At 43.9% G+C, this 24,083-nt stretch overlaps 1 protein-coding gene across 2 annotated transcripts in view; it reads left to right on the top strand.

Moving 5' to 3' along the window:
- Poc1b (POC1 centriolar protein B) overlaps positions 1-24,083 on the top strand; it is a 106,030-nt gene that overhangs the window by 60,386 nt on the left and 21,561 nt on the right. The window contains exon 10 of one of the 2 annotated variants that reach the window (XM_052166065.1): positions 170-250. The exons of the other annotated variant lie outside the window; for it this stretch is intronic. Within the exon in view, the coding sequence (XP_052022025.1) occupies positions 170-250 (81 nt within the window). The remainder of the gene's footprint in view (positions 1-169; positions 251-24,083) is intronic. 2 annotated transcript variants of the gene reach the window in all.

The following is a 24,083-nucleotide window of genomic DNA, read 5'->3' as shown; positions in this document are numbered from 1 at the left end:
TTGTCAATATCGTGTACGTTGGACGGTTTAGTGAATTCATATTTTGCCAATATTTATGCCCTTGTCAATGAGTATATACTTTATTTTTAGAATATATTAGTTTTTACAGATAGTATGGGTTCCTTATGATAGAGGATGTCACATTAATGTATTTTATGTGTGCACACAGATTAATCCAAAACTTGAAGTAATGGATTTGCAGAGTTCTTCTCCCCCAGTTGTGGATGTCATTTCTTTTGATTCAACCACAGTAAGTTATTTTTCTTTAACTTAAGCAACGTTAAACCATTTATCACAGTCTATTTCCTTAAGAGTCAGGGATAAAACATGAGCTCCCTGGCCTAACATTTCAGCACAGCAGGGTTGTATTCAGTCATTTCTAAGTTTCTAAAAAAAAAAACCACCAGGGGGAGCAGCGACCATTTCCAGAACTGTTTTACCTTTGAGGACCTTAAACTCAGTAGAATTCACCCTCCCTGCTCCTTGCTTCTAGCCCCTTACCCCTGCCTCCTGCCCCCCACCCCTGCCTCCTGCCCCCCACCCCTGCCTCCTGCCCCCTACCCCCTGCCCTCTACCCCCTGCCCTCTACCCCCTGCCCTCTACCCTCTTACCCCCTGCCCCCACCCTTTACCCTTTACCTCCTGTCCCCCCTACCCCCTCCTCCCCTTCCCCATGGCCCTGCCCCCTGCTCCTTGCCCGCTGCTGCCTGCTCTCCTCTCCCTGCTCCCTGCCCCCTAACTCGTGCCTACCTCGGCCCTGCTCCCTGCTCCCTGCCCCGGGTACTGCACTGCTGTCACAGAGCAGACTCGGTTTCACTGCTCTAGAACGGCAGCTCCTCTTTGTTTTGTTAATCTCCTGGTGGATTATCCAGGATCCCTAATACTTACAATTTTTTATAAAAATTATCTATATATTTTATATTTTGAGCATCTAAAGGATTCAGAACCAGCTCAAGCCTTCTACCTTCTGCGTCTGCCCTCTCTTCTACACAAATCACAGTCACCCTGCTGATTAGCACAAGCTCTGCTCTGAGGGCAGGAAGAGCAGCGTTGCCTTTGGCAACACTGCTGCTAAGCTGTCCATTAAGTTCAGTGCTGTGGTAAATTTTTAAAGAAACACAGCCTGATATATAGACTCGGGTAGATGCCAAGTAAGAGTCTAGTGCAAAGGAGTTCTGCCTGTACCCAGGAAATGCTCCAGTTACGAAGTGTCCTTTCAGCGTTAGTGCCACCAGAGTATGTTCTTCTCTGAGAAGATGCAGTAAAGAGCCACATGGTCGCACGCAGGCACTCACTGTCTGTGGTGGAGCTGGTCTGTGCACGTCCCAGGCTCACATCTATAACCCATCAGCATTTTTGCACGAATGAGTGACTTGTCAATTAAAGTTAACTAAACATTAGCTAGCTAGCTAAAACTTGGCACAATGTTCTGCCTATAGTTAGTCTTCAATGAATTTGACCCAGCCCATGCTGTTGATTTATATATTCCGGTGAGCTGACTTTGTAGCTTGGCTAAACGCTAGTGCTCCTGACCTAGAAACTATCTCAGAATTTTGTTCTACTTTTTGAGACACACTCTCCCTGCTAGTACCCTTTAAGCTTTGCAAAAACGCATAACTTGGAACTGAAGAGGTGGCTCTTCAATTAAGAGCACTGACTTCTCTTCCAAAGGTACTGAGTTCAATTCCCAGCAACCACATGGTGGCTTACAACCATCTGGAATGGGATTGATGCCTTTGTGGTGTGTCTGAAGAGAGCAACAGAATGCCCACATTAAAAAATAAGACAAAACTCAAGATTTGAAGACACTAAGCATTCTCAAGAGTTTGCTGTGAAAGTGGGCCTGTCACCAGCTAGAGCAAAAGGGTACTTATCCCTTGAAGATAACCCAGAGCAAACAGAATCAGCTAGTTATGTGGTATTTGTGGGACTTTGATGGAGTGCCATCCACAAGAGGGAGCACTGAATAGAACATTCAGTCATCCACAAGAGGGAGCACTGAATAGAACAGTTAGTCATTCACAAGAGGGGAGGACTACATAGAACGGATCCACAAGAGGGAGCACTGAATAGAACAGTTAGTCATCCACAAGAGGGGAGGACTACATAGAACAGATCCACAAGAGGGGAGCACCAGTCAGTGACTTCACTTCACAAGAAAGATTCCAAGGAATGATTTTAAAAGTAGCGATGCCAAACACCATAGCACATTCTGATTTACAGTTCAGGAGTTAGGTTGAGTTAGGGTTGAGTTTGAGGCTACCATGAATTAACCAGTAAGGCTGCAAAAGACAGGGGCTGGGAATGTGTGCCTGTAGCAATTTGGATAGCACATAGAAGCTACACTAAAGTGAGCCTTAGCTGTCCTCTAGTGTCTCACTATAGAGAAGAAAATAAGGCATGCAGTGTAACAGTTGGTATCTTTGTGACTCACACTTCTGTCTCTAATGCCTGACAGAAATTTTGTTATAATATTTGGGTATCAAAATCAGTTGTTACCAAAAAAAAAAAAAAAAAAGAAAAAAGAAAAAAGAAAAAATCAGTTGTTACCAATCTGTATTTATAAAGCTTAGTTGTATCCACTCCCAAATGATTCTCTGCAAAAGTGTTGACTATCATGTAGACATGGTTTTAAAATGTTTATCTTCTCAATGACTTAATCTTTATTTTGATTATATCAAGTCACTTATAGGTTTCATTTGTTTGTTTGTTTGTTTGTCTGTTTGTTTGTTTTTTGACTTTTTAAAGAATCTTTTCTTTAGGATTCTGGTTTGAGTCTTAAATTTTTCATAGAAATATACCATGGTTCTGCCATCAAATTTTGAATCAGAAATGGCTAGGACATAGCTTAGTAACTGAGGCTTGGCTAGCATGCTGGAAACCCTGAGTTCCATTGCTGACATGGGCATTTATACACAGGCATTTAGCATTTAGCATCTATGGTGTGGATTAAAAAGCTACAAAAGTGAAGAAAAGCACTCTGGGCAACAGCAAGAGGCTGCAGGACACCTGTCACGTGGCAGGTGCAGCCTGAGTAGCTGGCGCAGTGGGGGCAAGGACCTGGAAAACTAAGGAACTCATGGACCTCAGGCAGCGGTGGCTTGACACCGGCAGGGGCAAGAGAGGAGGTCAGAGATGGCAGGCTTCTGAAGATATTTGGAAGGCAGAGCCAAGAGGATTTCCTGACAGATTGGATGTCAGCTGTGGGATTCCCTATCTCCTCTCCCAGGGGACAATAAGGTGTAGCCCTGAATAATCTCAGGGCAGCTGGGAATATCTTCTGGCTCAGCCTCATTTTGACAAAGAGCCATGGACAGAAGAATAATTGTAGTTTTCTTGTCTTAAGTTCTAGAATCAGGAGAAGGAAATTCTCTGCCTTTTCTGTGACTTTGGGAAGTGCCCTGCTAAATGTCATTTAGATTCATGTTTCTCAGCAAAGCACATTTGGTTTCTCTTTTGCAAGAGATTTTTACATCAGCCTATTTGAGGGAAGAGAACGGTTGCCCACTTTCATGGACCATATGGTCCATACTACCTACAAAATAATGTTGTGTTGACACATCTGCGGACACAGGGAAAGTAGACTTGCAGACAGAATATTTCCACGGGTGTTGTGGCAACAGTACATCCTGGTTACTAGACAACATTGTGTAACTAGTTCAGAGTTATTTCAGCTCTGAACTGCTTATGTAAGCAAAGATTTGGAAGGACTTATTTGAAAGAACACAGTGTCTTCAAATTCAAATGTCTCTAAACTAAAATGTATAACGTTGACAGCTTAAAATGCACGTGCAGAGCATGTTAATAAGAGCACTGGGTTCTCTTCCCAAGTCCATGGGTTCAATTCCCCGCACCCACATTGACCGCCAACAACTATCTGTAACTTCTGTTACAGGGCACCACATACCCTCTTCTGCATGCAGAGTGAACATCCGCACAGATAATATAAATAAATAAATGTTTTCTAAGAATAATTCAGGAGCGCCCCTAAGTTGTGGGCGCTGGCAGCAGCCTCCTTCCCTCTCCCTGTACTAATGTCCCCGGGCTCACTCACTCACAATCATTTAGAGAAGGTCAGGTTCTTTTGAAGGTTTTTAAAGTTTGCAACAGCATATAAGGTTCCATTTGACTTATAAGTTTAGCACATATGATTTCTAAACACCAGATATGTTGTTGGCTTATAGTAAACAGGCAGGTTGGTATGTTTTCGAGCACTGTCTAGGTGGTTCTGCAGTATCTGTCTGGGTGGCTCTGCGGTGTCTGTCTGGGTGGCTCTGCGGTGTCTGTCAGGGTGGCTCTGCGGTGTCTGTCAGGGTGGCTCTGCGGTGTCTGTCAGGGTGGCTCTGCGGTGTCTGTCTGGGTGCTCTGCAGGGTCTGTCTGAGTGATCTGCAGTGTGTGTCAGGGTGGCTCTGTGGTGTCTGTCAGGGTGGCTCTGTGGTGTCTGTCAGGGTGGCTCTGCGGTGTCTGTCAGGGTGGCTCTGCGGTGTCTGTCAGGGTGGCTCTGCAGTGTCTGTCAGGGTGGCTCTGCGGTGTCTGTCTGGGTGGCTCTGCGGTGTCTGTCTGGGTGGCTCTGCGGTGTCTGTCAGGGTGGCTCTGCGGTGTCTGTCAGGGTGGCTCTGCGGTGTCTGTCTGGGTGCTCTGCAGGGTCTGTCTGAGTGATCTGCAGTGTGTGTCAGGGTGGCTCTGTGGTGTCTGTCAGGGTGGCTCTGCAGTGTGTGTCAGGGTGGCTCTGTGGTGTCTGTCAGGGTGGCTCTGTGGTGTCTGTCAGGGTGGCTCTGCGGTGTCTGTCAGGGTGGCTCTGCGGTGTCTGTCAGGGTGGCTCTGCGGTGTCTGTCAGGGTGGCTCTGCAGTGTCTGTCAGGGTGGCTCTGCGGTGTCTGTCTGGGTGCTCTGCGGTGTCTGTCTGAGTGATCTGCAGTGTGTGTCAGGGTGGCTCTGTGGTGTCTGTCAGGGTGGCTCTGCAGTGTCTGTCAGGGTGGCTCTGCGGTGTCTGTCTGGGTGCTCTGCAGGGTCTGTCCTGCTCCTGCACTGCATCTCCACAGGCCTCCTTCAGTGTAGGAAACATTTTTTTCCAGATCCAGTGTTTAAAGCAGAAGAAACAGAGATGGGTAACTTTGCAGATCAGCTAGGTCCTTGCTCTTAACGCACAGCTCTGCCGTGTTGTGTTGTGTGAACTGCTAAAGCTTGCTGTGCAGGCCTGGCCCTTCCCTCGGCCACTTTGAACCTGACTTTGAAGCAGATGGACAGGAGTATCTGGTGTGCTGAGGGAACATGGCATCCTTCTCTGCGCAGAGCTCCCATTATCTTTTGTTCCGTTTCTCTGTGTGAAGGAAAATGGCGTAGGCCAAGAGTGCCATTTTTCCACCTACAGTAATTGCTCTGCAGTAAAAATCATGACAGGAAGTCTAAGTTGTGTGATTGAGGTATATTTCCCTCCCCACAAAAATTGCTAACTTGAGTTTGTTTAACTTTCAAACTCACAGGGAAGGAAAATTCAATGAATTTACCAAAAATTGTATACAAATCAGATTTTTATAAATTGTCCTGGTTAGCTAATGCTTTGTTTTGTTTCTTTACTCCTGTGACAAGAGAGGTTTCTTTCTCTATGTTCAATGTATGTTTTAAAACAGGAAACTCTACAAAAGATTTTTTTGTAATATGCTGTTGGCCACCTAACAAAGTAAATAAATGTTGCAAATCCCTTTAGAAAATGCACATTTCTTGGCCCTGGAGGCGTTGAAGCTGCAGATCTCATTTCTGCCTCTAACTTGCAGCTGAACTGTGTTTCTAAGCTGCGCCTCTGCCCCAGACACTCCAGCAGCCTCCTCTCTGGCCAGGAATCCAAGCTGCATCCCCAGTTCCCACAGCTGAGGCAAAGGTATGCGGAAAATGCCCGCAGTCCTCGGCCCACACATCCAGTGACAACTGGTTCCTTCCTCTTCCTGTGGAAAAGCAACATCCTCTGAGATGAGAGGACGCGCACCCTGAGGAATGCAAGGGCAGCAGTGAGCTTTCACACAGGACATTGATTACCCGGGAGTAGCACTTGAAAACGCTTGTCTCCTGGAGGATGTCAGGGAGAAGAGCTTCCTGCCCACCCAGAGGAATGCTGGCCATCTGCAGGGCTGTGCAATAAAGGACCTGACTTTTTGCCCTTCTCTGCATGGTACCCATTAGGGTTTGAGTTTTGGGGGGCTGTTCAGCTAGGCCAAACCCTTGCTTGACAGTGAGTTCCGGGGGGGGTGGGGGTGGGGGTGCGGAGGGGGAGAGTGCTCTGCCCAAGCACACTTTCTGTTTATCCTTAGTTCTGTTTTATGACTCAAGCCTATGAAATCGGGCCTTCCGAGAGATTTACAACCTCGTTATCTTGGCTACTGAGGCCAACACTAGACATTGCCTAGTTCTGTCTCTTGTCACTTCCCTTCTTTTACTTTTGGGACAGTCAGACATCATAGATCTCGTCCATGGTACATACATCCTCAAACAGATAAAGAACAGTATTGCTGAGTCAAGCAGCCAGGCCTAATACTTAAACTTCAGACTGATTTGATTTGACTTTTACACTTGACAGATATTTCAGAGTAATTTCATTTCATTTTTTTCTAATTCCTATAGCATTTCCTTTTTCTTCCCTTGAGATAACAATGAGGCTTGGGTTTTATATGCACTTTTAAGCTTTTTCCAAATTACTACAATTTTTTGGTGGGTTTCTGTGGTTCTGGTAGTACAGTTCTTTACTTGTTTGTTTTAAGTTGAAGAGGAGATGGAGAAGGAATGCCAGGCATTTCCTCTTCTCTCCAAAATGTCTTTTTAATGAGCATTCCTCCTCTCTCCTTAGGAACACAGTGTTTTGGTTCACAGGGTCCCTCTGAACGTCTAGGATCTGAGAGCGCAATCTTTTCCTTTGTTCCCGAGCCTTACAAAGGTCATTGGTCAGTGGACTTACTATCATCTTATTTCCAAGTTTCTCTCATCTTAAAAGAAAAACAAAAACCAAAAACAACAACAAAAAAACCTTCTAAACCTCTAAAGGGAGTTCCTCATGTTAAAGTAAACATTACAGCTAATGCTGTTCAGTTAGAATGTAAACCATACCTAGTGAATACCCTAGGTATTCTAACCATACCCTAAAGAATGAATAGGCTTGAAATACAAAGACCCCTATAAAGGACTGCTCATCCCAGCATCATTTATAACAAAACCAACAAGAAAGGAGTATAAAACAAGTGTCCTTTAAAAGGTGTTTGCTACATGGAAGGGTAGTATGTCAGTAGATGGAATATTATATGGAATTCTGTGTTTAATCACAACTAAATGCAGGGTAATGCAGTGTAATTTTCTGTTCGATTCTGGTCATGTGGAAAACTCTTTCTCCAGAACACTACGACATACAGTATTTGGTTGACAATGGCCTGTCTTACTTGAGGAGTGGTTTCAACCTCACCACCAAGAGGTGAAAATTGACAAAAATTCAATGGAGACTAAATTTTAGATGAGACTACCGATGCTAAGTTTACTGGTTTTCATAGTGATACCATAGTTACGTCAGGGGATGTCCTTTTTCTTAGAATACAGTATTGCAATAATCCAGATAAAAGGGCACAGTGCCAGCAAACCTGTCAGAAGATTGGGATAACTAGCTAGATGGCAATCATAACAAATTACAGAATCTACATTATTAGTATAATTGTTGTTATTGTGGGTTTTTTTCATTTGGGTTTTTTGTTTTTTGGGGGTTTTTTTTGTTTTGTTTTTTTGTTTTTTTGTTTTTTTGAGACAGGGTTTCTCTATGTAGCCCTGGCTGGCTGACCTGGAACTCACTTGTAGACCAGGCTGGTGCCTGCCTTTGCCTCCCAAGTGCTGGGATTAAAGGCGTGCCCCACCACTGCCCAGCCTATTGTGTTGTTTTTATAGCAACATTTCTCTAATTTGAAGCAGTTACAAAATAAAGTTTAAGGAACAAAAATTAATATTTTTCTGTGTCACAGTGGAAATCCTCTAAATGCCATATGAAAAGAATTTGTAAAAATATATATTATTTTAATTTTGTAATGGGGAAAAGTATGTTTATCCGGTCAAAATAATTTCCTCTCTGTGCCTTCAGAACATCATTCTACCCTCATTAGTACATTTTTCTCAAGTCTATCTGGTCATCGAATAATGAAAGTAGTAGACTTGACTTCAGAATCTGTGGTTTTAGTTGTGTGTAACATACGCTTCTACAACAGCAAATTTTGTATTCTATAAAGAATAAATGATACCTGAAAAACGTAGAAGGAAAGACAAATGTGCTGTATCTTGCCAGAAACAGACGTTGTTCACCCATTGATGTCAGATCGTGCAGGCAGAGGCTGGAGTTAATAGAATCTGGAATCCTGAGACCAGCACCTCCGGGCTCAGGGGCTGGGGAAGTGAGTCTCCACTCCACTGACCTGGGCTCTCCATCCCAAAGCCTGCAGGGAATCCACTGTCAGACACCATGATGTGAAGAAGTGCCAGTCTGCTTCACAGCACAGTTCCAAAGATGTCCATGCTACCAAGAAATCCTCTCTATGCTAATGAGGAACTCTTGGACCAGAGGATAGGAACTTTTAAAAAGAGCATCAGAGCATTGATTTTACTCAGAAACATGAATAGAAATATTTGTTCTCTGAAATAATATATAGGATTTCCTGGAAAGATGGCTGAGTAGTTAGGAGGAAGGCAGAATTCAGCTCCCAGCATGCACACCCTCCCTCGACACTCTCCCATGTACCTCATGCCCTCTTTTACGATTATCCCATGTGTGTATGTGTGGGATATATCCATATATCCCCATATATCCATAATCTCACCTGCTCGGTCCATGCCATGGTGCTTGGATGTGGGTTTTCAGGGCTGACCTTTGACCCTGGGTGCCTAAGTGGTGTGCTTTTCCTTGCACCACCACTCTCTGCTCCCAGCATTCCTCAGTTGCCGACGTGCTTTGTGTAGGACAGTGGCCTCCTGGACATTTCCCTGTCCATTTTGACATGTCCCTGTTCAGCTTACGCTGGGGCAGTCCTGTTGGTGTGACTTCCTGGGTGTCACTTCTGACATTACTAGGGGATTTGTTTGTCTCCCAACAAACTCCATTACATTTCTGTGTTGGCGGTCAGACCGTGCACATGCGCATAAGGAAGTCAGAGGACACCGAGTGGGAGACAGTTCTCTCTTCCCATCCTGTGCCTTCTGGGGCTCAGAGAAACTCAGGTTGTCAGGCTTGGTGGCAAGTGCCTGTACCTGCTGAGCCGACTTCCTGGCCTTATGCTTATTTCTGATTATTAGAAATTTTTAAAGCACTAACAAGTTTGATAAACAAAATATTACCAAGTTCATTTCACTTTTAGGGATTTCTGTAGCTCCTCTATGCTTTTCAGCCTGTCTTGTGTGTACATTTTGTATACATTTCTCATTTTCCTATTGTATTGTTCATTTAAAAATTGATCTATAAACTGGGCGGTGGTGGCTCATGGCTTTAATCCCAGCACTTGGGAGGCAGAGGCAGATGGATTACTGAGTTCAAAGCCAGTCTGATCTACTAAGTAAGTTCAGGGCAGCCAGGGTTACACAGAGAAACCCTGTCTCAAAAAAAACCAAAAAATAAAAAAAAATGATTGATCTGTAAGTTATTTTAATTGAAAAGATTGACCTTTTGGTGGAAGCTACCAATAAGTTCCCCTCATTTATCATTTTTGTCTTAACTCTTGATAGCTGTGTTGACATCTGAAAAAAAATGATTCTTCTGTCTTTATCATTTGTTTTAATTATTTATAAAAATCCCTCAGAAACTCCAGGATATATCTCTAGGTATTCTTTTTTAAGTTTTATTTCTAACAGTAGATTTTTGCTTTTAAAGATATTAGTTTAATTATCAGATACAGTTTTATAATGTAAAGCATGCCCTCAATCCACGTTGTTTCTTACCTCCGTGGAACTACACTCACTAAGACATCTCTTCCCTTTGACGGCCTTCTGTTCCGTTTTATTTTTCTGTTTGCTCTTCTCCAGTACCTTGTTAATTGTTTGGCTTTAAAATGCCCTTTCTCCCTCTTTATCTATATAAACCTTAGGATTATTCAGCCAGTTCCCAGAAAACCACCCACTGGAGCACTCCATGGCTGAGTGTTAGCGTATAAGATAATTTGAGAGTAATTACCAACGCCGATAGCTTGTGTCACTCACCAAGGAGTGCGGTAATACAGATGAGTATTTAATAGCTTTGCTGAATCAGATTTATGGGTATCCTTAGCACATTCCTGTGGTCTCCATAAACACAGCCACCATTCCTCACGTACGACTTAGCATGTTCCCTGCTTGCTGAAGCTTCCCATAGATTCTCTCCTTGCACAGAGCAGCCTTAGAGAGGCTAGGCTGCTTGCCCAGAGCTACACAGCTCGGAGGTGTAGACGGCAAGCAAGGCCTGGTCTGGACAAAGACCCTCCCTGGTCACCTATCTTGTCACTTAGAATCCTAGTTTTAGTGTCCTTCCCCACATTGTTTAAACCAAGGCCATGTGTCACTGTAGTAGAGTAAAAAGAAGGCTGACTTAGTAATTCTGGGTAGGAATAAAAGGAAGAAAGAAAGGGAGGAGAAAACATATTGAAGATGATTTCTGGCGTAGTCACTGATTCAGTCATTGGTCGTGGAGGCCACCTAGGATTTTACCTGTTGCCTGTACACCCTTGCAGAGGATGTAGGTCTTTGTCCTGTGCTGTCATACGCTGTACTGGGTGTCACACATCTTTAGCTTAAAGCTCCACCGTCATTGTAAAGGACTGTGCGCAACACCCATGCATCTCTCTCTGGCTGTGTTTAGAAGTAGCGTGTGGCTGTGGCTTCCTGACCTGCCCTCCTTTCATTGTCATGGGTCCACTTGCCTGTCACCAACTCTCGCTTGTGTTTTTGAGGGAGGGTATTCTTGGGGTTTGTTGCTCTTGTTGTTTCAGTGTTACTGCCGCCTCTGGGTACAGATGCTATTTCCTTTGTTGAGTAGATGTGAGTATGATTTTAGTTTAGAGCAATTTTCCTCAGCTTGTTGGGAGGAAGATCTTGTGAGCAAGGCCATGGTGTTTGCTGGGTGTCATCATGCCGTCCATCGTCGTGAGGCACTCTCAGAAAATACAGCTATTTGCAGAGTACCGGCTGTCTCTTCCACTGCTGCCCCTCAGATCACGAGGAGCCACAGTTCCTAGGGACTCTGACTCAGTTTCTCTCCTGTGTGGACTGCAGGAGTGCTGTGTGTTCCAGTGTCCTTTCTTTGTCCCGTGGTGGAACAGTCTTCTCCTGTGTTTCCTTGAGTTCTGCTGTAAAGTCAGGAAGGATGCCCTACTTCGTTCACTGTCTCAGGCTGACGACATCACATCCATCCTCCCTGAGGGTCATGTAGCATCAGGCACTGGCTAATGTCCACTAAATGATACTCAAAATTTGGAAATATGTACTGGAGATAATAACATATAGCCGGGCGGTGGTGGTGCACGCCTGTAATCCCAGCACTTGGGAGGCAGAAGCAGGTGGATGTTTGAGTTCAAGGCCAATCTGGTCTACAGAGTAAGTTCCAGGACAGCCAGGGCTACACAGAGAAACCCTGCCTCTAGAAACAAAAAACAAAACAAAAAAAAGAAATGTTGAAGTCATGTATAATTAAAATAATTCCTTGTTTTTAATGGAACTATAAATTCATCATTAAGATAAAGCAAAGACAGTTGTGTGTTTAGAGTATCAGGTGAAGAAGAATTTGTCTAAAAAATAGTCTTCCAGATTTGTACTTTCAGAAAAAAAAATCTATGTATGGTTGTACAGTTCAGTTCGATACATACTGATATTAACATGTAAATATTTCGTGTGTGTGTGTATGTGTTTAGGCCAGAGGATAACTTGCAGGAATTTGTAGGCTTGGCAGCAAATACTTTTACTGAACTTTCTTGCTGGTTTCTATTGACAGTGTTTTAAAGTTTATTTTGTTCTATACATCATGTATTCTCATATTTTGGTCACTAATGGGATGTGAGCTTTCTCCCATTCCTATCCTGAGAAAAAGAATCTCATTGGCACACAAATAAATTACATAAGTTCAAACACACAGATTTTGTCTAAAAAAATGTTTTGAAGATATTTTTTAATGTGTACGGGTGTTTTGTCTGCATATATGTTTGTGCCTGTGTGGCCGGCAGAGAGCATCAGATCCTCTGCAGCTAGAGTTGGGATGGCGAGGAGTCACTGTGAGCCCCGTGAGCTGACCCTGGGTCTTCTGGGAGAGCGGCCAGCAGTGCTCTTGAACAACCGAACCATCTCCAGTCCCAGTCCAAATGGATTTTTTGATCAAACATGTCAACAAGTTTACTGAATTGTTAGAGTATAAGAGGTTGTTTTCATTTTAATTTCAAAGTAAGCCAGGACCCGCTAGGATATATTTAAATCTTCTCATTTAGAGACCCATCATGTTTTCTCAGAAAAGTATTGTTATATTTGATTAAGTGTTAAGAGCTGTTCCTGTCTGCTACTAAGTGTGACGACTATTATTAGTCATTTATTAGTCAAAGAAAATGACAAATCTGGGCTTTACATCCAAGCCCTGAGCGTGTCTGTGAACGTGCTTGGTAATTTTTAGCATTCCCTTTAGCACTCCTTGCAGGCAGTTCTCTGGGCAACAGTGATGTTGCTTTTCCTGGACCTGTGCTTTGGACTTAAGAGCTTTTATTATATCCCTCTACTGCAACTTATTTTATACAAAAGCTCTAGTCTTTCTGTTCAGCTATTAACATATAATTTTTCTACAGCATTTTCCTATAAGAAAAATGAATTTACTGAGAATTTAAGCAATGATTTTTTTATTTAAATTGGGCTTTTTTTTTTTTATTCGTATGTTTGTTGTTGTTATTAGAAGAGTCTCATTGTATAGATTTGACTGCCTGGAGCTTGCTATGGTGAAGCAAGCTGAACTTGAACTCAGAGACATTCACCTGCTTCTGCCTTTTAAGTGCTGAGATCAAAGGCACGCGCCACCACACCTGGCTTATAAGTAAGAGTATACTAAAATAACCATCTCTTTCTCCTGCCTCGCTGCTCTCCTCTGAGCCATTCTTCATGCTAAGGCGGTGATTTGGATCTGACAGTAGTGACTGGCTTTTGCTTAGGTATGTTTATTTGTCTTGTTTTTTGTTTGCTTGTTTTCCTGCTTTTCCTATGCACAAAAGACTCTGGAGTACTAGTAGACTTTACTAATGCCAGCCAGTCTGTGAGGATTAAAAAGGTCAATACATAGCAAATCGATTGTCAATTCATATCAAATCAAATGGACCTCTGGCCACTGCAGAGCAAACCCCAACTGGGTGTGCTACAGCAGACTTAGAAAGGCCCCAGTGTTAACCGAAGATGAGCTGGATTTCTGTGGCAGTTAGTTAGCTTTAGGGCAGTGACCTCTACAGTGTCAGTCAGCATCATGAAGGAAGGAGACTAAGTCAGTGGCTCATTCGGTGAGTAATAGTCCTCTCACAAGAAACAAATGTGCCTGGGTCGGTGTGGGGGTTAGGAGACTGCAGGTTACAGTGCTGAGCAAAAGCTACTGGGAAATGTTTCACAAACAAACAGGAAGCTGTCTCTGGAACATCAGCCAAACCACTAGCGTTTGTGAGGTGAAATCAGAGACGGTCTCCTGAGAGGTAGGCCTGAGATCTAAAGCCTTGTTCCTCCAAACTGACCCCTGGGTAGCTTACCTGAGCATCTTGTGGGTTCTTAGGGAAGAGGCAGTCTCCGGTCTCACCCCAGGTTTTGAGTTTGAGAAGTGCTTGTGGAAGCTTTGAAGTTTCGGTGGGAGTTGGAGTGAGAAGTGGGATACAGAAGCTAATGTAAAGACTGGGGGGGGGGGAGGGGGGAGAGAAGAACAAAAAGACTGGAGCCTAGAGAGATTGGGCGGCTTAAGATGCCATTATGAACCCAGTCTGGAGAAGATCATAAGGGCCAATCATGCATTTTGTCCTTTGCAAGTGGAAAATAATCTTCTCAGTGACTGAACAGAGATATTAAACACAGGAGCATAAGTCAGTAATCCAGACAAAAATAGACTATAACTGGAATGACACATACTATTGGGGGGTCAAGAGACTGGAATTCATTTGAGAACTTTATGGTACAATTGATAAGGTTTGGAATGGGTTGGAAGATTCAATTGTCAGGTATCAATTCCAGATTTCTAGTAAAATGTGAAGTGATCAATTGATTGATGGAGGCAAGGGACTTTGCAGGTTTTGATATGGACACTTTAAGTGTGATGTGTCTCAATCATTCGATAATGTTAATGCATAGCAAATGTACAAGATCACACATACATGTACTTAGAGGAAAGGGTAGTGTGGAAGCAAGGTTGTGTAGCTATTCTGCATGTGTGTAGTAATGGAGCAGCAAGCTCAGAGAAGATTTCTAGAGAACACAGTAAAACAGAGAGTTTAGTAACACAAACGATACATGCCCCAAGGTGACAGATACAGCTACCCTGACCTGATACATTATAGACAGGTGTGACAGTGCCATACTATGCCCTCAGAATATGTACAAGCACTGTGCGAACTCGAATATGGACAGTCCATTAAAACTTTAAATAGAGCTGGGCCTTGAGACATTTAATGAAATAATTGGATAAAGATCAGCTAACCCGCCAGGGAGTCAGGAAAAGACCTAGAAGGAAAAGAACAGCGAATGGTGTAGAGATGACACAGCAGACAAGAATGACATCCCAAAAGAGAGTCAGTCAGTCAGTCAGCGCATCTGAAACCCAGGAAAGGCGTCTCCCGCAAATGCAGGAGAGATTACCGGTAACCCTCTGAGCCCTGTTTGATGAAGTGATACCGAGAGGAACCACTATGAATGAAGAGATTTCTTGAAGAGTAGATAGAGGGAGGTGTGAGCAGAAGCTCAGTCGTGAATACCTATTCATACTTATGAATATCAATACTTAAGAATATGAATAATATTCATATATACCAAGCAATAGATGTGTGCAAAGGAAAGGCTAGTTCTAGTGAAGGATTCCTGAACTGCTGCGGGAGTAATTACAGAGAATACGATATATACGTGCGTGAGGTGAGTGAGCAAGTGTGCACAAGCATGGCCCCTAAACAGTTAAACGGGTGACAGGAGAGTTAAATCCGGAGCTGGAGAGATGGCTCAGTGATTAGGAACACTGACTGCTCTTCCGAAGGTCCTGAGTTCTAATCCCAACAACCACATGGTGGCTCACAACCATCCGTAATGAGACCTGACATTCTCTTATGGAATGTCTGAAGATAGCTACAGTGTACTTAAATATAACAAGTAAGTAAATCTTAAAAAAGAAAAACTAAATAAAACAACAAACAAAAGAAACTTGTTCTTTAAAAAAAAAAATCAGAGACATGTCTCAGAAGTCTCCGGTACTCAAGCTGAAGCCATAGGACTTATGTATATAATAGCAGCAATAGGAACAGTGAGTGCATGCGCAGCAGATTCAAAGGCCAGGGGGCTGGAGAAGGAGATGGGCTCAGAGAACTGAACACCACGGCTTGGCCACAGCATGTGGATAGAGCTGAGGAATCATAGATGAGGCCGGAAGGAGAAGATGTGTCAGTCAGGCATCATGAGGCAGTCATGAGTGCCAGACGGATCACTCTAGGTTATTAAATTATCACCCTAGGAATTCTGGGGGAACCTGTGCAAGGCTCTCTGTCAGGACAGCCAGAGCAGTTTTGAGCTTCAGAATTATCTCACCCTAGTAAGAACAGCGGCCTGAGAGAATGAGACCGTGGGCATGGAGAAGGCGGTGGCAGCAGCAGCAGCAGTCCCAGTACACACAGTGCCAAGTGCCTGATCTGCAGCACACGGAGTCAGCAGTGAAGAAGAAATGGCGGGACATGGGAGGATAGGCCCGGGCTCTGCTACTTCTTAGTGGCACTCTGCACTAAGGCAAGAAGAAGCAGATTTGGGGCATGGGGAATACAGTTAAGTCTAGAAATACAGTTAAGACAGTCTTTTTTTTAAAGGATTTATTGATTGTTATATGAAAGTACACTGTAGCTGTCTTCAGACATCCCAGAAGAGGGCGTCAGAGCTCAGTAAGGATGGTTGTGAGCCACCATGTGGTTGCTGGGATTTGAACTCAGGACCTTCGGAAGAGTAGTCAGTGTTCTTAACCTCTAAGCCATCTCTCCAGCCCGGGAGTGTTATTGACCAGTCAAGTGGTAAAGCTCCCAAAAGGATACCCTACACCACACCTCCATAATCGACGTGGCGTGCGATATGATGCGATATGCCTGCTCAGTCATATCTCATGCCCTAAGGGAATGACAGCGGCTTTGAGTACTACTGTCATGTAATAGATTCTGGAACTGAAATGTGAAATAAAAAGTATGTGCTTGGCAATACTTTTGGGCATAAGGAAGATGCTTTGTGGAGGCAGACTTCCTCTTAGAACTTCCTGCCCGGCCATCTGTGTGTGAGTGTCTGCACGTGACTGAAGAGGGAAAGCCGTTCCCTTTAAAACACGATGTCTGTGCAGAGACCTGAGTTCTATGTTTTCTTAAAATGTGCTGTTTCCTGGGCCATTTTCCTCCTAGTTATTATGAAGAAAAACTTTGTGAAAATTTTTAATTTGTCTTGGTTTCCAGCAGTTTACACTCACACACACAAATGTATTACAATACACTGCCTTAGTGTCCTACGAGAATCCAGTTCTTCCTGAGACTTTTAGACTTTTTTTTTCCAACTATTCCTAGTTACATGATCTTTGCTTTGTTCTGATCTGATTTCATTTTGTTTTGTTTGGGGTGGTGCTTGTTTCTCTTTTGAGATGGGTTTCTCTGCGTAGCTGTGTCTGTACTGGGACTCACTCTGTAGACAAGGTAGCCTTGAGCTCACAGAGATGTGCCTGCCTCTGCCTCCGGAGTGCTGGGATTGAAGCTGTCTGCCACCAGCAGTGTCTGCCGTTCTTTGTTCCTTCAAACAGTCTTTTGCTAATTCAGTCCGGCCTCCCACTAACTCTATTCCTGGACTTTCTCGAACTTAGAATGATCTTCCTGTCTTAGTCTCCCAAGGGCTAGAATTCCAGGCCTGTGCACTAGGCCCAGGTCAGGTATACAATAATCTTCCGTGCTGACAGACTGGTAGGGATTTGAGCTGAGGTCAATAGAATTAATAACCTAATTTTAGTTTGGTTCCCTTACTTGTGTTAGAAAATTTTTGTCTGCTAAAATAATGGGAAGAGGACTTTAAAAACATTTTAAAAGTACTATATATACTTCAAAAAATATTATATACTTCCATTTGACTGGAATTGGAAGCTTTTTTAATTACTCCATCACGCAATCTCTTATTGTTATTTTTGACAGTTTCATACATATTTACAGCACGTGATGGCCATTCTCCCACATTCTCTCTTTTCCTCCCCTTTTTGTGAACCCCGTGCTCTACCTGTGCTATAATAATCCATTTCCTAGACTCATGACGTAGTCATGTTGTGTGAGCCGTCTGATTTAACCAGAGTCGTCTTTGTGTACGATAACAATCCACGGGAGCTTGGTGTGCCATCCTGGGCACACCATCGAAGCTGATGACAATACCATCCCTTAAATCCATCCATAGAAAACAGTGCATCAGTGAGGGTGGGGCTCCCTGGATCCCCCAATAGAGCATCAGTGAGGGGTGGGATTCCCTGGATCCCCCAATAGTGTATCAGTGAGGGTGGGATTCCCTGGGTCCCCCAATAGTGTATCAGTGAGGGTGGGATTCCCTGGGTCCCCCAATAGAGCATCAGTGAGGGGTGGGGCTCCCTGGGTCCCCCAATAGAGCATCAGTGAGGGGTGGGGCTCCCTGGGTCCCCAATAGAGCATCAGTGAGGGTGGGTCTCAATCTTTCTCCCCATCTTCTGCAGAATCCCCTAAGTCTTGGAAAGGATGCTAAGAAATGTCTTGTTTAGGGTTGAGCACTCATCTATCTCTGAATTCTCAGAACCTTGTATGCCATAGACTCTGATTTGATCTGAATTCTCTAGAAATGGAGGCTCCTTTAAGGCTAAAAGTGGTCATTGTCTCTGGATAGTAATAAATATATATGTACATATGGTGATTTGAATTTGTCAATTTAGCAAACAATGGTATTTAGTTCCCATCCTCTAGGTCCTATATCTTCCCCCCCTCATGGGCTATGAATCCATATGAGGATTATTTCCTGTGAAGTAGACTTCAAATCTAATCAGACAATAATTGGCTACCCCTGTACCAATCAGGCCACTATTACACAGTGGGCACATCTTGCCTGGAAGGTTGGTGCTGTAGACTTTTCTCCCTCAGCAGACTATAGAGCACCTTCTGGCCCTCTGAAAGTGAGGTGTGGGGTGGGGCTCTGGCTCTGTTACAGCTTGATTTCTCCATATCATGCAGCCAGGGTGTGGTATATTCAGTGTTAGGATCTTGCCATTGGTGGGCACCACAAGCATTGGCCAAAGACTGTACTCTTTTGAGTTTTTAGGACTTCCTTGACCAATACCTCATAAGGAATTATCTCATACCTAGCCTTGGAGATTTGTTTAATAACCATGGTTCCAATGGGGAAATGTTTTGCTGGCCTTGCAAGATATCTGGCTCCTGACATGTTTCATCTTAGTTTAGTTGAAAGAGTGTAAGCTCGCAGCTGGCTTTCCCACAGCCCTGTCATTTCATCGGCTCTCCCCACGCCACCCATCACTCCCATATCCCACGCGTGCCCACTCAAGCCTTTCCACTCCGTTTTCATAGTCTTCTTTCCTAGTACCTGTGAGTTACCAGTCACCCTCCCTAAGACATCCTCCTACCAAAGACCTCTTTTAAAATGCTTGCCCTCAACAAGAGCCCTGAGTTGAACACCCAAAATTAAGTGTATTTGAAGGTAGGCTCCACATGTGAGAGAGCATGTTTGTCTGTAACAAGCATATTATTAAAACGTCTTCACTTAGGTCTGGAAAATTTTCATCATATATATATATTTGTGATTCCCTTATTTAATTTGGTCCATTAGCTTAACTATTGAACTCTCACATGCCGTTTAATAGCCTGTGATTTAATGAGGGGGAAATGAGCATAATGAATAAAGAAATATTTAATTCATTCAAGTAATTATTTAATTCAAGAACTTTCATTAGTTGCTTTGTGTGCCTTCCACAGTAGTATTTACAATGTTGTCAACTCTCTGAAAGAAGTAAGGTTACAACATCCTCTTTCTATAAAGGTTCAGTCTTAGAAGGGGTGGGGCATGATGGTACTGGTGGTTATATATCTTAATACAAACTGCAGAATAAACCTAAATTCTCACAACAGCCACGTGATGTATCCCAATATTATCATTTCTACTTCAGCTGTGAGGACACTGAGACTTAAGAGGTCAAGTGATTCTAGGTCATTCATGGTTTAGATCATTTATTTATTAAGCCATAGAAGACAAAAGGATCAAAATCCAATGTATGAATTAATGGTCCATATATATAAGCATCATGTTATATGATGTCACATACAATTAGGTGACACCACCATTAGCAGAAATGCCAGCAAAAGCTACTAATTGTCTTAAGAAAAATGGAGTTACTGTAATGGCGGAATAAGGGCTGGGTGTATCTCTTTTGGAAAATGGGAAAAGACTTCATTGTTTTATAAATGCAAATTAAATTGGATAATACAATGTACACTGTGTATACTGCAGCCACATAGAATGCTTTCACTCTCTGTGTGACCTAATGGGAATAAATAGACTGAAGGATGGATTTCAGTACCACACTCTGCATATATGTTACTGTTACAGTCAGAGCAGAGTTGTTAATCCTGCTAGAATGTTCACATTGTGCCTAATGATGAATAGAACAAAAATAAAATGTTTGTCCTATAAATGGCGAGCCTCACAGCTTGCTGGCTTTGAATGTGGCCCTGTTAAATGACTGGATAAATTCCTGCCTTAAAATTGCCTCTTTGTAGACATCTTCTACAGTCTAGAAGATGAAGACTTATTCAAGTGAGCAGAGCCTGGTTTAGTTGCTACATATGGCTTTTAAGAATTACTTTTAACTAACAACTCATTTCTGCTGATTTTTTGCACGGGAAGTTTTAAGAAAGAGCAAATAGTGGCTTGTAAGAACCACCAAGGAATATTACTTTTCTCAGAGAAGTAAGCCTTCAAAATATTTTTTCAAAAATGCATTTTTAGTAAACTTTACAATGTGTAAGATGGGGGTCTCTCTGTCTGTCTGTCTGTCTCTCTCTCTCCCTCCCTCCCTCCCTCCCTTCCTCCATCCATCCATTCCTTCCTCCCTCCTTTTAAGACCTGCTTTGACCTGTTGCTTGGATGGCCTTCTGTAGTAGGATAAAAACAATTGACGATGGCTTGCTCAAGTCTGCAGGCCTGTTTGAAATTATTCAGAGACCACTAGGATGGCTGCCATGTCAGGATAACATGAGATTTTCTATTGATTAATTCCTTAAGGAGTAATTATGTTTATAGATAGGGAGGTTCAGTAGAGCGTAACTGTCAGTCCCCTCCAAATGAGTCTATAAACTTTAAGCAATTCTAATAAGCAGACCAGTAAGAGTTTTGAAGAATCTTCAAAAGTAGGTTTTAATGTGGACACGCAAAATACCCAAAACACCCAGAAATTGTGAAAGGCTTGTTGAGCTGTGAGCGTGGTGCTGATGCAGGGAAAGTGACCAATCCACAATGGACGCACGGATGTACACCCACACAAGTGGGCACAGCCACCACATTACAGACTTTGATGGACTTTGAACCTCTATGAGGATGGGCTCTTCCCTGGACAGTCTGCTCCTAAATGTGGGAATGATTGTCAATATGATAAATAAAAACAGGGCAAGAGAGATGTCACAGTAGTTAAAAACACTGTCTGCTCCCCCAGAGGTCCTGAGTTCAATTCCTATCAACCACATGGTGGCTCACAACCATCTATGGATCCAATGCCCTCTTGTGACATGTAGGTGTACATTTAGCTAGAACATTCATATAGATAAAATATGTAAATCTCTTTTTAAAAAAAAGAAAAAGAAAAATAGGTACTGGCTTTTAACCACAAACAATACCAGTACCAGATAGGTTAAAGACTTTAATATGAAAAGCAATACTAGCTTAAAAGCTCTTTAAAAAAAAATCAGAAAAAAATGTTTATACATTCAGAGTAGCAAGGATTTCTATAAAAGAAAAGCATAAATAGACAAATAATAAATGGTCAATAGATTTGGCTGCATTCAAAACAAATACTTGGTACCAGGCATGATGCCTGTGCTTGGAATCATAACTTGAACAAGTTCATTCCACAGGAAAAGATCTTAACTCAGAAACACTCACAGAAAAAAATAAAAGTAAGCCAGAGTAATAAGTGCATTAATACAGAACAGAGGATCAATATCCAGAATACAGAGAGCTCTTAAACCTGTGTTGGAAAAGATAAAAACAAGCCAATTAAAGTCCTGGCAAACCCCTCGGCAATGAAATGCAACAGAGACCAGTAGAGAAAACCACATCCAATCAAAACGCACAGAACAAGTGCAGATCATGTGATGCCAAGACCTGGTACATCAACAACACAACTGCCCAAAGGATCAGAGCAGAAGACGGAGCAGAGAAGTTGTCAGAACCAAAGGAACAAGGCATTTGCTGTGAGAGTTCTCCTTCTAAAACTGTTAGAGAAGAAGCTACACCTTTGAAGCTCACCTACATGGCTGCCTAAATATGACCTACACAAGGATGAGGCCAGTAGACGTGCTAACAGGGAAGAGGCAGAGCTCACGAGACCTGAACTCTCTTAGAGATAACTAAGAAAATGGTCCGCTCTGGGAAGAGCCCCCCTCTTGGCTGTCCCAACACCAAGAGGTCAGCCCTGAAATCACATACAGACGAGTGACTTTATACAGGCCAGGCAGGCCATATTTACATATTTACATGTAGATATGTAACAACAGCTAAAGACGGGTATGAACTGAGAGCAAGGGGGGGGAAGTGCGTGGGGAAGCTGGGGGAAGAAACAATGAGGAAAACCAGGGAATTAGATTTCATTTCAAAAAACATTAAAATAGAAACATCCCTCCGGGCAGCGGCGGCGGCGGCGGCGGTAGCAGTGGCTGCTCCAGCTGAAGGGCCATCAGCAGTGGAACCAAGGCGACACAGGGTCCAGTTAGGCCCTGCGCCCACGACCACTGACCTTCGCTGCCCAGCCGGGCGGCAAGCAACTGCGGTTCTGCGGAGCCTTTCGCTGCACGGAAGCCACTTCAGAACTCGGCTGCCCACCAGTCAGGAGAGACTCACCGCCATCTTGATCCCGGGCTCCAGAGATCGGTCAGACTGAGGTACACAAACATAATCCTAGGCCCAACACCGCAGGGGTCTGATCCTGACGGGCGTTGGCCTGCACCCAGGCCCTGGGCTGTTCGAGTGGCCATCGGGGCGCCAACCCAGCCAGGAGTTTTTTTTTTTTGCCCCGGCCAGTGCACGCGCCGCCATTTTGCCTACAGGAGCCAGAGTGCTCGGGAGGGCAGAGACTGCTAACAAGCGTAGCCTGAGGCTAACAAAACGGGGGTCTAGGCCCCAAAAGGCACAGGACTGACCCCAAGAACTGGGCGGCTTGGTGGGCCATCTGTGTGTCAACCAGCCCAGGAGGTTATTAGCACAACAGACTCTCCCAGTGCTTTCGCGGAGCGCGGACGCGCACGCCCGCCATCCGGGTCACCTGGCGGACCCAAATAACAGACATAGCCCTAGGGGAACTTTGCTCGGACCTTGGCCTCCCAGGCGTTTGCCTGGACTCAGGGCCCAGGCGACAAGGCTAACCTAATGTGCGCCAGCCCGGTTGGGGAAATCGGCTGCCCAGCGGAGTGAGCGGAGCACAGGGGAGGTCACAGCAACATTCACCTTCGGAGCTCCCTGGGGGTGCACACGGGTTCCACCTGGTCCACAGACACAATCTGGGGCAAGGCCTCAGGCAGAAGCCCCCAGCTCAACTCTCTCCGCTTCAGATCAGCCTGGGTGGCCGCCACATCTCCAGGTCCCTCAAGAGGCTAGTGGGGGCTTCCGGGCGGCCAGCTGGGAGAAGTCGGTGTGCTCCAATAAATCCTGCGGGCCCCAGCGGGAGCCTTCAGGTGCCTGCTTCAGGATCTGAACAGCCTGGACAACAGCACCCTGTCTATAGGCAGTGCAGAGTGTAAGCTGTGCACCAGAGGCCAACGGGGAAGGGGCAGCTTGCACTGGTGAGTCCAGCACTGACAAGACCAAGTAACACCAGTGAGAGCTAGATGGCAAAAGGCAAACGCAGAAACGTCACTAACAGAAATCAAGGCAATATGGCAACATCTGAACCAAATTCTCCTCTACCAGCAAGTCCTGGATACCCCATCACACCAGTAAAACAAGATTTGGATTTAAAATCACTGGTCATGATGCTGGTACAGGAACACATGAAGGACATTGAGGAGAAAATGGATCAAAAGTTAGAAGCCCTTGCAAGGGAAACACAAAAATCATTGAAAGAAATCCAGGAGAATACAAAAGCCAACAAGGAGGAAATGCAAAAAACACTTAAAGAAATACAGGAGAACTTTGATCAACAGGCTGAGGTCATGAAAGACGAAACACAAAAATCTCTTAAAGAAATACAGGAGAACTTTGGTCAACAGGCTGAGCTCATGAAAGAGGAAACACAAAAATCTCTTAAAGAATTACAGGAAAACACAAACATGCAAGGGAAGGAGCTAAGCAAAACCATCCAGGATCTAAAATCAGAAGTAGAAACAACTAAGAAAACTCAAAGGGAGACAACTTTGGAGATAGAAAGCCTTGGGAAGAAATCAGGGGACAGAGATGCAAATATCAACAACAGAATACAAGAGATAGAAGAAAGAATCTCAGATGCTGAAGATTCCATAGAAACCATGGACTCAACAGTTAAAGAAAATGCAAAGTGCAAAAAGCTTGTAACCCAAAATATCCAGGAAATCCAGGACACAATGAGAAGACCAAACCTAAGGATTATAGGCATAGATGAGAGTGAAGATTTACAACTTAAAGGGCCAG

Source organism: Apodemus sylvaticus, chromosome 20, assembly GCF_947179515.1.
Source record: "Apodemus sylvaticus chromosome 20, mApoSyl1.1, whole genome shotgun sequence".
NCBI lineage: Eukaryota > Metazoa > Chordata > Mammalia > Rodentia > Muridae > Apodemus > Apodemus sylvaticus.
Note: the sequence above shows the minus strand (reverse complement) of the source record. Positions and strands in the feature narration are given on the sequence as shown.